This window comes from Cornus florida, unplaced genomic scaffold (genome assembly GCF_030987335.1).
Source record: "Cornus florida cultivar Cherokee Brave unplaced genomic scaffold, ASM3098733v1 CherokeeBrave_3.0.0_Hap2_Chr05, whole genome shotgun sequence".
Classification (NCBI taxonomy): domain Eukaryota; kingdom Viridiplantae; phylum Streptophyta; class Magnoliopsida; order Cornales; family Cornaceae; genus Cornus; species Cornus florida.
In genome coordinates, this window is record NW_026775575.1 from 111,481,138 (window position 1) to 111,495,771 (window position 14,634).

General features: G+C 34.1%; 1 protein-coding gene across 2 annotated transcripts; it reads right to left on the reverse strand.

Annotated features, from left to right (window-relative positions):
* Positions 1–335: 335 nt before the first annotated feature.
* LOC132308608 (phosphoenolpyruvate carboxylase) lies at positions 336–9,535 on the reverse strand. Of its 2 annotated transcripts, none has more exons than XM_059806733.1 (11): positions 9,375–9,535; positions 8,893–9,105; positions 7,938–8,332; positions 7,685–7,769; positions 4,038–4,260; positions 3,621–3,724; positions 3,410–3,497; positions 2,954–3,108; positions 1,558–2,556; positions 1,055–1,441; positions 336–894 (listed from the first exon to the last, which is right to left on the reverse strand). In XM_059806733.1, exons 2-11 carry the CDS (start codon positions 9,058–9,060, stop codon positions 592–594), a joined length of 2,907 nt encoding a protein of 968 aa, XP_059662716.1. In that variant the 5' UTR covers positions 9,061–9,105; positions 9,375–9,535; the 3' UTR covers positions 336–591. The 2 variants fall into 2 exon arrangements, with proteins under 2 accessions (XP_059662716.1, XP_059662717.1); XM_059806734.1 differs by having other exon boundaries at positions 8,893–9,150.
* Positions 9,536–14,634: the final 5,099 nt, after the last annotated feature.

A 14,634-nucleotide genomic window follows, 5' to 3' on the forward strand; every position in this document is an offset into this window, starting at 1 on the left:
CTCTTACAACAGTTTTCTCTGAAAAGTTATCAGAAAACTGCTTGGTTCAGTGTTTTATTAAACATAAACACCCTTCATCAATTAATAGACCACCACACCCCAGTGAATAAGGTTCGTTATAGTGCAAATCATATAAGACAGGTTTGAGTTCAGTGGTTTCAAACTGAGAAGCTCCAGGAAATGGTTCAAAATATCCTTGAAAGTTTAGGAGTGTCAAGTTTATCCCAATGAAAATCAGGCACATCAAACACACATGTCGTCGTTTACATGCCACTCACAAGTGAATAACACGTCAGAATGTTGTGTTAGAGAAAACACCAATAACACCATCGATGTAAAAGCACAACAATCAGTTCCATTCTTGTGAAAATGACAATATAGCCACCACCACCAGTTCTTGCATTAGAGAGCACAGCAATATGAAATTGAAGGTTCCAGTGACAAGATAATTTAAAGTTCCCAGGTGAGATAGATAAAGAAAACATAATTAACTCCTGCGCGCGTCATATATACTTTGACGAGCAGAACCCCATCTCATTAGGAAAAAAAAAAACCGAGGTAAAAAACATAAGCAAAATATATATATAAGCTTTAACCGGTGTTTTGCATCCCTGCAGCAATACCCTTCATGGTCAAGATGAGGGTGTCTTCCAAACCAGGGGCATACTCGCTCGTTGGGTTCAACTTCACAAGTTCATTAGCAGCATTGCCATTGCTGGATTCCATATATTCCTTGGAGATGTGAGGACGCAACGTGACGTGATAGTTCGGGTCACGAATACGTTTGAGTGTGTAGGCTTGGCACACATTAAGCGTTGTGATATAGGAATCACGTAGGCGGAGTCGTTGTTTCAAATATGGATCTCCTTCCAGAAGATCCTTGTGTCCAGCAATCTATCAAAACAGGATGAAAAAATACCATTATTTTAATTTCAATCAGCACCATGATGACATCTATCAAATATACATTTCTTTCCTATTTCTCAACAATAAAGTGCTGAGAAAATTGGGTCCAGTTCAATATTTTCAGAAATGTCACAGCAAATTTATTTACCTGGAGCAGAAGGCTCTTTGTTTCTTCATAATTGACCCTCAAACGCTCTCCAAATGACCACAACTCTTCTGAAACAAGGAGCTTGTCGAACAAGGCAGCGATACCAGGGTCCCCCTTGGCAAACACCATTTCTATTAAATCGATGGTCACCCTAAAGAATGGCCATTCATTGTACATTTCCTGTAGCATATGGAGATTTCTAATGTCCTTCTGAAGGGCATGTTTGAACGCTGCACCAAAGCCAAGCCATACTGGGAGATGAAACCTGGTTTGAGTCCATGCAAAAATCCACGGGATTGCACGCAGTGATTCAATGCCCCCACTTGGCTTTCGTTTTGATGGACGGCTTCCAATATTCATCCGACCATACTCTAACTCTGGTGTGGCCTGCAACAATGATGGAAAGAATGGTTATCACTTTGATAAATAAATAAATAAACAAATAAATAAAAATAAATTAAAAAAAAAGCCAGAGTGAAGCATGGTTTTGGGGAAACACTTACAAGGCGGAAGTACTCAACAAATCGGGGTTCGTTAAAAACTATTGAACGGTATTCCTCTGTGGCAACAACAGCAATTTCGTCCATAAGTACACGCCATTCTGGTTTTGGGGAAACTGGGGGATGCATCCCGTGCTCAAGTGTGGCAGCTGAGAAACGTTGTAGGGTTCTAAAGCACAAGTGTTCCTCCCCAAAAGATTGTTCGATAACTTCACCCTGAACTGTAACACGGAGTGATCCATGAACTGTATCAGGCGGTTGTGATAATATAGCAAGATGTGTGGGGCCACCTCCTCTGCCAACAGTCCCTCCTCGACCATGGAACATAGTAAGCTTCACACCATATTGCTTTGCAACTTTTATAAGCTCCTCTTGAGACTTGTACAATTGCCATGCTGCTGAAAGCCGCCCAGCATCTTTACCAGAATCAGAGTAACCAATCATGACTTCTTGCTTACCATTAATACGGTTTTTGTACCAGTCAATCGAGAAAAGCCGAGCAACAGCAGCAGGAGCAGCATCTAGATCAGCAAGTTTCTCAAACAACGGAACTACTCTTATTGGTTGCTTCACATGGCATTCACGTTGCAGAAGCTCAACGGCAAGCACATCAGATGGTGCAGTAGCCATTGAGATGATGTAAGCTCCAAAGCAGTCTGCTGGGAGTTCTGCTAAGACATGGAACGTGTCCAAAACATCGGCAATTTCTTCAGTTTTTGGAAGATCGGGACCAAACAACGGGCGCTTGCCACTGAGTTCAGATAAAAGCCATTCCTGCCGGCGTTCTTCAGACCATTCTCGGTAGGAACCAATCTCCAAATGCTTGGTAATGGCATCCATAACATCGGTGTGCCGGTCTGACTCTTGCCTAATATCAAGTCGCACAAGTGAGAGCCCAAAGGTAGAAACTTGCCTTAGAAAATCAAGAAGACTTCCATCAGCAATGGGCCGGTCCCCACAAGCACAAAGAGATCGGTAGCAAAGTTCGAGAGGTTCCAAAAACTACAAAAAAAGGTACAACCCATTTAGCAGTGAATCCAATTAGTAACAAATAGTTTTTTTTTTTTTTTTGGGGCGGGGGGGGGGGGGGGGGGGGAAGAAAATTTCATAGTTTTTTATGATAATTTATTGAGAGCTGTAGACCAAAAAGATAATAACCCTAGTCAGTACTTGATCCGCATAAATGCACAGAAGCCATGAGCACGCATACACCCATAGATAGATGTGGCAAAGAGAATGAACAAGCCAATTACAAATAGTTATGGCTTGAATTAAGTTTGAGTTGAAAAATTAAAGTAGACATTGATAGAGTGAGAAACAGGTGGGGGTTCACAATTCAGTTTTAGATCTCTTTAAAAGGTCACAAGAAAATAGATAAAACTGGAAGTAGTGCAGACACCTGCTCAACATTGGTGAAAGTTGCCTCCTCAGGAATGTCAGAGATCCCATGGGCTAACATATGACGAGAACGTTCACGTGTCTGATAGAGCTTATCCCGCACATCACCAAGAATAACACGATAAGGTTCACTTGGAGGAACTTGTTTCCAGAACTCTGCATCAGGAAGAGTCATGACTAAATGAGAGAGAGAGAGAGGCTTGTGCAATTTTGTATGTTTCTCTTTCCATGCAGTTTTTGAGAATAACCATTTTCAAAATTAGAGCTTCACAAACCAAACAGCATTTATTTATCAATAGCCTGCATTTCTTTATAATGAAATACACATTAAAGATGTTTCAAAGCAACAGCTGAATTCTGCTTTAGTTTCTCAAACTCTACTTCTTCACGAACAGAGTTGTCCGCGAAGAACTTAGAAATTGGAAAGAATGATCCTTGGAAGTAGTACACTAATTACCTATGTAGTGTTTGGCATCTCTCCTCGAGGATCTGTAGAGTTCATCCGCTCGAACTCGAAGCTCGTCATTGCAACGCCACATAGACAACTGGCAAGAAAAAATACAAATGTTGGTAAAACAATAATAATAACATAGCACAAAAGAAATGGAGGCACTCATAAGATATAAAAATGCAGATGTAGCTTATTTTTCTTTTGTAAATGTGAATACCTCAAACATGAGATCTTCTATCTCGGAATAGTACAAGTTAGCAGCCATCATTCTGGCCAACAAGCAAACGTCCCTTGTGACCTCAGGAGTTACCCTTGGATTACCTGCATTTGATGTCAACAAGATGTTGAGACAGAGAGACACAGAGAGATTTGTTTTCAAGAATTGCTAATAACCACATAGGATGGAACCTTTTTTCCTGGTAGCAATACAATGAAATCCTTAAAAAAGCATAACCAGTGAAAGCAACAATACAAGTTTTTATCCTTTTTCTTTTTTAATTTCAGGATACATTGAAAAATAATCAATACTTTAATTGTGTGTTTCCCTCCATTCTTAAGCTATTTCAGCTTCTTCTTCTTCTTCTTATTTTTTTATAATCTAAAATATGCAGTTCAAATGGACAAAGTCGCATACCATCACGGTCACCACCCATCCAAGAAGAGAATTGAATAAGAGGGGCATTGTAGGGAACACGTTCATTTATCCCAATGTTCTTAAGAGCTGTGTCAACACGGCGTAAAAATTTAGGAACACCCTTCCAAATTGTTTCATGAAAGTAGCTCATTCCTGCTCGCATTTCATCTTGTGGGGTCGGAGGAGTCCTCCGGATCTCATCTGTACGGAAGGCAGCTTGAATCTGCATCAAAAATATGAAGGAAAAAAGAAAAAAAAAAATTTAAAAATCAATAATATAGCAAATCCAGCCCAGATGTTAGTTTTTAGGTAATCTTCAAATGGTAAATTTCATTTTAAGCTAAGAAAAACATTATTAAAAGTTCACACATATAAAAACTGCCCTGTGTAAGCCAGCACGAAAGCAACTAAGGTGAACAGGTCAAATGCAAAATAAATCTACTTCTACAAGGTTTTATGGCAATCAAAGGTCATGTGATGTCCCACATTGCTTGGGGGGAGAGATTGTTGGCACTTATATGTGAGAACACCTCCTAACTGTGTAGTGTTTTGAAAACCGTGAGCACGGAGAGTGTGCAAAGCGGAAAATATCTACATGGTGTAGGTGGATCGTGACAAATGGTATCAGAGCCAATTCCCAGTTGGAAATGAGGTAGTGTGGACAACCCCATGCGGGTCAGGCCAGCGCAGACGCTAGGTCCCAAGAGGGGGTGATTGTGACGTCCCACGTCGCCGGGGGGAGAGGTTATTGGCACTTTTCCGTGTGGACACCTCCTAACTATGCAGACACATTCTGAAAACTATGAGGACAGAGAGAGTGCAAAGCAGACAGGGAGGGTCATGACAGGTCAAAACCAATATGGGACAAAAATTGATCAAGTTCATGTACATCTTGTGAAAATAAGTAGATATATACAATTATACATATCATAGAAGTATAATAGAAACGTTATTTATGAAATTAACAAAAGGTCAGTAAAAATATAAGAAGAATGACTAGTTTCCATTGTAAATGATTAAAAGGCCATCTTTCCGAATAAGCATAAGCTTTATATGTCTACAAAAATTTGGTTTACTACTTCGACTGACGATTAATATCCATATTCAAACATTTGGCATTTAACATTTAACCATCAAAGATATATCGGTGAAAACACAGGAAATCTGCAGGTTCTATTGTAAATGATAACAATGCCAATTTTACCATTTAAGCATAAGCTGTGCTGGATATAAATCTTGCAACAGAGATTACGTTTAGTATTTTGATTGACAACTGATTTCACACATTTGACATTTCATCATCATATATATACAAAGAAAATGCTGTTATCAGCAAACTATTATTTCACGTGCACCATAACTAAGCTAAAGGATGATTATACAGGGAAAATGAGTCTTTTAAATATAAATATTTTTTATCATAACGACATGAATGCGCACACATCATATATGGCTTCTTATATATTATGGCTTTTAAATGCCGATCCAAATCTTTCAATCCTACGATCTTAAGATCTAAAAGTACTGAACTGATAAAGATTCTACCAAAATTCCAAGAGGATCCTCGAAGAATCCTTTTAAGATAGTAAAAGTTGTGGGATCTTCAGTTGACACCAGAATCTGTTATATTGCCTTGTAAATTATTCTTATCTTATTTAATGTAAAATAGGGTTCGAGACCTAAGTAGTATAAAAAGGAAAACGAAACCCACTTAAAATTTTAAACAAGACAATTATTATCAAAATTTACTTCATAATTCGACTTTACAATGACTACTAATTTGCTTCAGTTTAGTCATATGCTTTTTTTTGCACAGTAATAGATTAGTCATATGTTTCAACAACTAATTTAGACTATCTGATTCTTCGTTTTGACTAAATAAGCTTGACAATCTGTTCTTTCCTTCACACTATTTTTCTTTTGGTATAACCATCCGATTCTTCGTTTAGATTAAATAAGCTTGACATTATGTTCTTTCCTTTTCTTGATTTTTCTTTTGGTAAAACCATCCGATTGTTCATTTTGACTAAATAAGCTTGACATTCGGTTACTTCCTTCTCTTTATTTTTCTTTTGGTTGGTTATTTTGCTATAATATACAATGGACAAAAGGAATTTTTTTTGCTTTGAAATACTGCTTCAAAACATCAAATTCAACCGAATCCCGTGATCCTCTCCTAACGCCTTCCAATGATCCAAACACAATCCCGATTTCAACACCCTTGATATGTGTGTGTGTGTGTGTATATATATTTAGCAACAATAGAAAACGGCAAGGAAAGCATAAATATGAACTGCTGACTCTGGTTACACCTGGTCTACGAAGGCATCACTTCTTTAGTGCTGAAAGAGAAAATAATGTCGACGGCATGGTACAATAAATGAAAGCGAAATATTGAAATTGATGCTTTAACGAAGAGGAGCAATATGAAAATGCGTGTCACTTGTTGATGTGTAACCAGAGTTAAACGTTGAAAGTTTGAAAGTCAAATGTTGTTGATGAAACGACATGATGAAAAAAGGGGTAATTTTGAAATTTGATGCTTTAATGAAGAGAGGCATTATATAAATGCACCTCCATTGTCATTGGGAAAACCAGCCTTGGACCCTTAACCAGTTGAATGTTTCCAGTGATGTGACAATTAGACAATCCAAGGGTTCAGGATATATATATTTAATCAAAGAAACCAAATTTTACCAGTCTGGTTGTCACTACAATCGTCAGAATATCAAAAGAGGAAAGAAATGTAATTTACATACAAAAACATGCCAGACTTCAAATATAAAAACATAAATACAAAAATATATACATATGGTAGGGCTATGTCACGATATATACAACTTTGAACTATTTTTTTATAGAAGTTTTTAGATCCTGGCTGCTGTTTTAAAATAAAAAATTTAAATACAAAAGAAGCCCTTCTATATCAATATTGAAACTTGTACACAGCCCATAACTAGAAAAGCTGGCACGAGTGCCATGAAGTTAAGAAATCAAAATCCTAGTCAGAAGTATCACTTCATAGATATTGAAGTGTAAAAAGAAAATTGACACAACAGAATTATTATTTTTCTAATATCTCCATGGTGACAGAAATCACAACCCGGAACGGTTGGCTTGCCACATCAATTCCACCGAAAACTATAGGTAAAATATTAAAATATATTTTTCACCCTTTTCGTAACATTCAGCCATGTCAAAGGGTACACTTATTCTTTAGAGTATACCAGTTATGAATACCAAATAATTTCTACCTAAACCTAAAAACAGAACATTTGGGCTCCATCATTTTTCAATAGACATTCATGTTAGAGGTGACAGGCATCTTTTAGTATGATACTTCTAATAAAATATGAAAACATGTGTGTGTTCGTGTGTGTGTGTGTGTGTGTGTGTGTGTGTGTGTGTGTGTGAGAGGGAGAGAGTTGCATGCTAGAGGAGGGAAGGTAGGATTGGTGATTGTCCAGAGCTACTCAAAAAAACTACGCCCTTCCCCAACTTCTCCAAACATACCACACACAAAAATAATGATAAAAATAAATAAATAAATAAATAATTAAGATCCACATGTTAAGCAAATAAAAAATAATGTATTGAAAATTCCAACAAATGGAAGATAGACTGCTACGTTAAACAGTGGGACTTACCTCCCTCTGAAGAGCTTCATCAAGTTCCTGCTTATCGTCAGGAGTGATGTCTTTGGCATATAACTGAGCTAAACAATTTCGTATTCTGAAAATAAATAAAATGGGAAAGGTTAAGAGAAGGAAAAGAATAGAAAGATACATTAAGAACTTAAGAAATGAAGAAGACTTCATAGAATCAAGACAATAGAATAAAGCCCGATCTACTGTAAGCATTCTAAAACACCCAAAACCAATCAGTACTTGGAATACAAACCTTCCATGCTTTTGAAGCAAAGATCTACGAACTGATTGGGTAGGGTGAGCAGTGAAGACCAGATCTACAGTCTGATTCTTCAGAGCATCAAAAACTTCTTCAGGAGACTTCTTCAGTTGCACCACAAGTCTCTTGAGAGTTTCCTCAATGTCCGATTCAGTTGTTGCAGAGTTCTCATCAACAAAATCCCCCTTTTTCTTCAACTTGATCCGTCGACGGTATGCAATCTGAACCTCCTCTGCCAAGTTGGCGAGGGTAAGCATGTTTGAGAACGATTTAGCAATGACAATGGAATCCCCTGGATCCAAACTTGTCAATACACTTCCCAGCTCCTCCAGCTTCTGGGGATCATGCTTTCCTTCATACTCAGCAGAAAGCTCATAACACTCTTGAACCTAGAGACACAAAACAGACAAACTATTCATTTAATTCGGCACTTGATCGAAGTATATACATCACAAAAACATTAAGACACAATGATCCTTGCAAATTGCCTTCTACGTTTAGAGACCAATCTGAGGATCTATGAACTTCCAAATTGTACATTTGTTACCTTCTCCAACGTGAACTTAAAGTTACCTAAACAACAGTAATGGTGCAGACAGGTGACTCCTCCAATACAGAGTCAAATCAAGATCTATAATTTGATTGTACATTTGAACTTATCAAGTGAAATTTCACATGAATCAGTAAGCATTTAATTGAAAATTGATATAAAAAAGTACCTTCTAATCATGATGTAAAAATACCACAAAAATAACCAATGTGCCAAACTCAGTACCCAAAACCGCAAAGAGCATCAAGAATTCAACAATACATAATTGTATTCTCAACACTAACATCAAAGTCAAGTTCAGATACTATGGACATCAAGCAATGTGAATTAAAACATTAATTTTTTTCAAAAGCTTATGAAATTATGATCCAAAATTTGTATTCTAAACCGTATACATACCGTTTCCCTAAGATCCTCCCCGTGCAAATCCTGAAGAATATCAAGAAATCGATCCAACAGCAAAGCATCGTATTCTACGAGCTTGTCATCCTCAGAAACTTTCGCAGGCACCAAAAGCCTCAATTGGGCGTCGATGGACGCCAATTTCTCTAAATTCCTATTCGCCATTACTTAGCTCTCAGCCTCCCCAGGTGAGCTCCAACTCGCAAAACCCTAAAAAAAAAAAAAAAAAAGTCTCCAACAATCACGGAATTGAACCTATCAGAAAAACCACAAATTACGATTACGATTTACGACCCAGGAAAAAAGGGCCTACAAAATAGATGATTAGGAAGTTAACAACCCCATCTAGAGAGTGTGTGTTTGTGTGTGTAGCTCAATGGAACTAACTTCGTATGAAAAAGACATGGCTATAGTGTAAACTGATGATCCTTTGGGACCCAGAAAGAGAAAATCAAGTAGAGTAATATATAATGGAGTACCTGAATCTGGTTGTCCGAAAGAAGATGTACGTAAAAGTGAGATTTGGGGAAGAAAACAACGATCAGAAAGATTAGAGACAGAGGAGTTTTCAGAGAGGGATGAGATCCATAAGCTCTCAAGAGAGTGATATTTATAGAGATTTACGTAATGAAATGTAGGAAGGACGAAAGAGTTTGTGCAAATAAACTTGATTTGCTCTCTCTAGAAAAAAAGGCCCACTGTGGACCCCACCAACCTTGTCACCAGCTCTCTCACTCACGCCAGAACTCAAGTAAAATTTTGCATTTTTGGAGTCAAAATCACACACACTCTCTCTCTTCCCATTTCTGTCCCCAGAGTTTCTCCCCTAATTTGAGGTGAGGAGAATATGCCTTCAGAGATGCTTCCTTTTTTATTCAATTAATTTTCAGTATCAAATATATACAGTTTATATATATTTTTTCAATATATAGTATATTTATTACTGTATTTTTTTCTGACCTAGATATAAGAAAGGATGTGTATATCTATATAGTTATATTTATGTTAAGCTTAAGATTAGTTTTCTAAACAAAAATTTATCTTTTTAAATCATTTTTTTTCTTTTATGTATTTTGTTTTTCTTTTTACAAAATTTATTTTTGGTCAATAAAGATATATATATATATATATATATTTTACAATTAAGAAAAGAACAAAAATACTTCAAATTAGTCTTGGAGGTGATTTTTATTTTGGATTGTAACATGTGTGGTATGGGCGGCCAATGTGTATAACTGGCTAGGTGAACACCACCACCATCACCATCTGCCACCTACCACCGGTCACAGCCTCCCCTAATATTACAGCTATAATTTATTATTATTATTATTATAAGTATCACTACTATAATTTACTCTTAGCACTACTATTCGTGCTACCAACTTTTTTGTTGCTATTGTAGTTATTTATTTTTATTTTTGTCGAGATGCAATTTCCTCAACACACATGGACAGGTAAAAATTTTATTGGAAGTAGCAATTGCTTTAGTAAATTTGCACCACTTATATTTTCAAAGCAAGAAATAGGGGCTAATAGTAAATTGAAATTAATTCAGAATTATCAAGTTAAAAATAAACATTGATATAATCAAGTAATTTTAAGTTATTATTAACATCAAGTAATATTAAGTTATTTAACTTTTGAAAGTTAACTGTCATGCGCCAAATCCACACGAATCTGTATTATTTATGTAAATTTGGGAGAGTCAATTTGAATTTAATTTTAGTACAAACTAATATTTGAATTAATTTAGATACCTCTTTTAGCTAGTTAAGCTAAATTTAAATTGAAATTTTCAACCGAATTTAAAATTCAGGTATATTAGGCAATCTGAGTTTAATCCAAAGCGGCCTATTTTATTATAATTAATATCTTTTTAAAAAATCAACAACACGACCCTAACTAGAACGTAGATAAAAATATAAATGGGACTCTAACCCTAGTTTTATCCCATATGAAATTTTATATTTTGATTGAAATTGTTAGTTCACGTAAGTTCAGATGTAGATTAAGCGTTTTATTTAGTTTTATATCTCAATTCACCGAACTCATTTCATTTTCAGTACTAATAAGTGTGATCCCTTATTCGAATGCATCTACAATAACATGTTAGCTACAAGAATACATTCATAAAAGTTATTTTTATAATTTATAGTCTTGTTCCTATGGTGATTTAATTAAATAATTTGACTTATTTTTCTTAATTTGTTAATTAAAAAAATGTAGAAAAATATAAATAATTGAGATTATTTTTCTTATTCCGTGACTTTGTTAGAGAAACAAATGTTGAAAAATAAAAAGGAAATGCACTAACGTGGTGAGAGGGTGGACTAAAGTTTTGATACACCATATGTCACGCATCACGCCTGTGTTTCTTTAGAAAAATAATGCTGACAGTCGGTATCAACCATAAAGTAGCCTTTGACGTAATTGAATTGCATGATGCAAGAGAGAGAAATTTTTTTATGGATCTCCATGTTTCTGTTGGAATATAAAACAGTCATTGACTTCTCACCATTTATTAATTTTCATGACTTTTTTAATCCTTAAATTAGACTTTGGGAGGGAGTTTGATGAATTATTGGGATGGTTACTTTTATTAAATCATAGTAAAGGAGTTGTGATGAGTTGCACTTTTTTTCTTTATTTCTTTTTTTATTTTTTTTGACTATGATGAGTTGCACTAACTTTTGCGGCTTCTGATAAATATTTAGTTATAAAATACTAGAAATTGTTAATATGATTTTTTTCTTTTTTTTTAAATATGTACAATCACTCATAAATCACATATATAACTTAAAATCGAATATTTTTTTACCTGGTTAGAATTAAACCATTTGTCCATAAAACCTTTCAAATTATATTGTCCCTTCAAAATCTAGAAAAATTCGTAAGCAAGTAGGCTTCTTATAAGTAAAAATACTTATGTGACCCCTCAAAGTTTATAAAAACTTCATTTTGAGTCTTGTTTTTATAAATCTATACTTAAAAGGTAATGGGAAAAAATATATATATATATATATAAGAGTAATACCTATTATTATTTTTATTTCATCGACTCATCAAGTTATGAAATGTTTTTATTTCATCAAGAATTTTCTTAGGTCCACCTGAAAATACTACAACAAAATAATAATTATATGTTTTATAATTATTTACTACTATTTTTTTACTGTTAATTTGTCTTAAAATTCCTGGTCCATCCTTCTGCACTAAGATGTGAAAAGAATTGTTTGAAAATAATAACAATCCACGAAATATAATACTTATATAGTTGACTTCAAACTATATTTTGTGGTAGAAATTATCTGGATAATTTCTATGCTTTTCTATGCTTTTGAATTCAATCATACATTCATAGCTAATTTAGTTTATATTGTGATTCAGGTTTCTGTTAAATATATATAGGCGTGCACACACGTGTGTGTGTGTGTATATATATATATATATATATATATATATATATGTCAACTTAGAAAAATTTGATTACAAAAACGTTTTAAAATCTGAAAAAAGAGCTGTGGAATTCTACATTTGGGTGATATGAATATGCTTTGAAGATGCCTAACAAAACAACTGCTTTGGTTGGACCTGGAAGTCAAAGTTTGAGGCCTGGCCGAACCATAGTCCAAATTTTGTAAAGATGAATAAACATATTTATATTAAAATAAAAGAAAAAATGTGTTATAAAAATTTAAAAATAAGTTTCACAAATGGAAAAAAATCGTCTCCATTGCCTTCTCACTGGAACTGTCCAATGAGGGGGTAAATTCCTAAGTTGGCAAATGGGTTAAAATTGTATTTACTTCACTTTGTCTCATACATGTAATTTATACATATTTCGTATTTGAGTTTCAATTTTTAATTTACCTCCAAAAGAAAAGTTGACCTTCCCCCCAAAACTCTGCCATATATGATGAATCTAAAATATCAAATAGAAAATCTGTCTCTGAAATCATTGGTAACAATCCAGACAAGACAACCAAAAGAGTTTTTTTACACATAAACATAAAGATTTTCAAGAAGAAGCAAAGCAAGATTATCTGACGAAGAAGCAGAGCAAGTCATATTATCCGGTGAAGAAGCAAAGCAAGTCAGATTATCCGGTGAAGAAGCTGAACTGACGACGTCAATTAAGCAAAAGGATTCCCTGTTCAAAGAAGGTCCATTCTGAAATAAACAAAATGAGATCTAGTCGGAAAAATCACCATACATTTTGGAAAGAAGCTAAAATTTCCGAGAAGGAGAGATTCCCCACAGAAAAATTCCGACAGTCCACAAGAAGCTGAAGCTCTGATCATTATAAGCATTAGGTTGTTATTTTGAATTTCTTGTAACTTTATTCATAATAATATATCAAATTTATCTTATATGACGGCAATCCAATGGTGATTATTGGTAATCAAAAAAATTGAAAGCTGGATTCATCACTTACTTTTTATAACAGTATATAGATCAATTTATTATGCTCACAACTTATTTAAACATGTATCATGTATGAATTGCATATTGCATTAACATATTTTCCTAATACGTTAAAAATATTAACTTACACAACTCAATTTCACAATTCCTAAATTAATAATAAAAATCACAAATACTTTCAATATATACGTAGTAAGATTTGCATATTCCATCACCTACTTTTTGTAACAACATACAATACAAAAGTTGGAGAGATCAAATTATTATTATCACAACTTTCTTTTAACATATATCATGTATGAATTGCATATAGCATCAACATATTTTCCTAACACGTTAAAAAAAATTAACTTCCACATCAAATTATTATTATCACAACTTTTTTAAACATGTATTCTGATGAATTATATATAGCATCTTTCCTATCACAGTTAAAAAAAATTAACTTCAACAACTCAATTTCACAATTCCTAAATTAATAATAAGAACCACAAATACTTTCAACATATATGTAAGAAGATTTACATATTCCATCACCTACTTCTTGTAACAGTATATAATACAAAAGTTAAAGAGATCAAATTATTATTATCACAACTTTTTAAAACATGTATCATGTATGAATTGCATATAACATCAACATATTTTTCTAACACGTTCAAAAAATGCACTTCCACAGCTCTAAAATTTATATAATTAGTCAATTATTTCAAAACACTAAAATCTCAAGTAAATTTATATTTGAATACTGAACTGTACCGATACGTAATCAATATTTATATAAAATTTACTTATGATTTTAGTTATGAAATCGTCAAGATGTTAGTAATAATACATGGTTGGTTTTCCTTTGACTTTGGTAAACTTACAAATCTAAGTTACATTGAAAGAAATAAGTTATGATATTTATTACAAATATATTCCTACACTGTATGAAATTTAGTTGTGATGTTAGTTATAAAATCGTTATAGTGTTATTTTTCTAAAACGGTATAAGAATATTATAAATGGCTTGGTAATTCACTAAAAAAATATAACGAATTAACAAAATTTATGTCAAATTCTTCAACACCGAAAAGAGAGTAGTTTATTATCTCCAATCCAACCTTACAAATAAATCTCATTCATAAGATTGTATAAATCAAATAGATGCGTCTGATCTGTTACGGAGTTCATTGCCATATGGATTTGTTTGCTTTTCATGTTTCCAGTTGCAGACTAACTTTTTTCTCATTTTTGCTGATTTAGGGTTTGTCTATTCTTCACGAATGTCTGAAATTTTAAATGGGTTTTGGAATTATTGTTGATTAATAT

Coding starts and splice junctions, on each gene's coding strand:
- LOC132308608 (XM_059806733.1), bottom strand. CDS start 9,060: ATGGCGAATAGGAATTTAGAGAAATTGGCGTCCATCGACGCCCAATTG. Junction 7,770..7,937: donor TTGCTTCAAAAGCATGGAAG/GTTTGTATTCCA, acceptor ATTTATTTTCAG/AATACGAAATTGTTTAGCTC. Junction 3,498..3,620: donor TAGAAGATCTCATGTTTGAG/GTATTCACATTT, acceptor TTTTCTTGCCAG/TTGTCTATGTGGCGTTGCAA.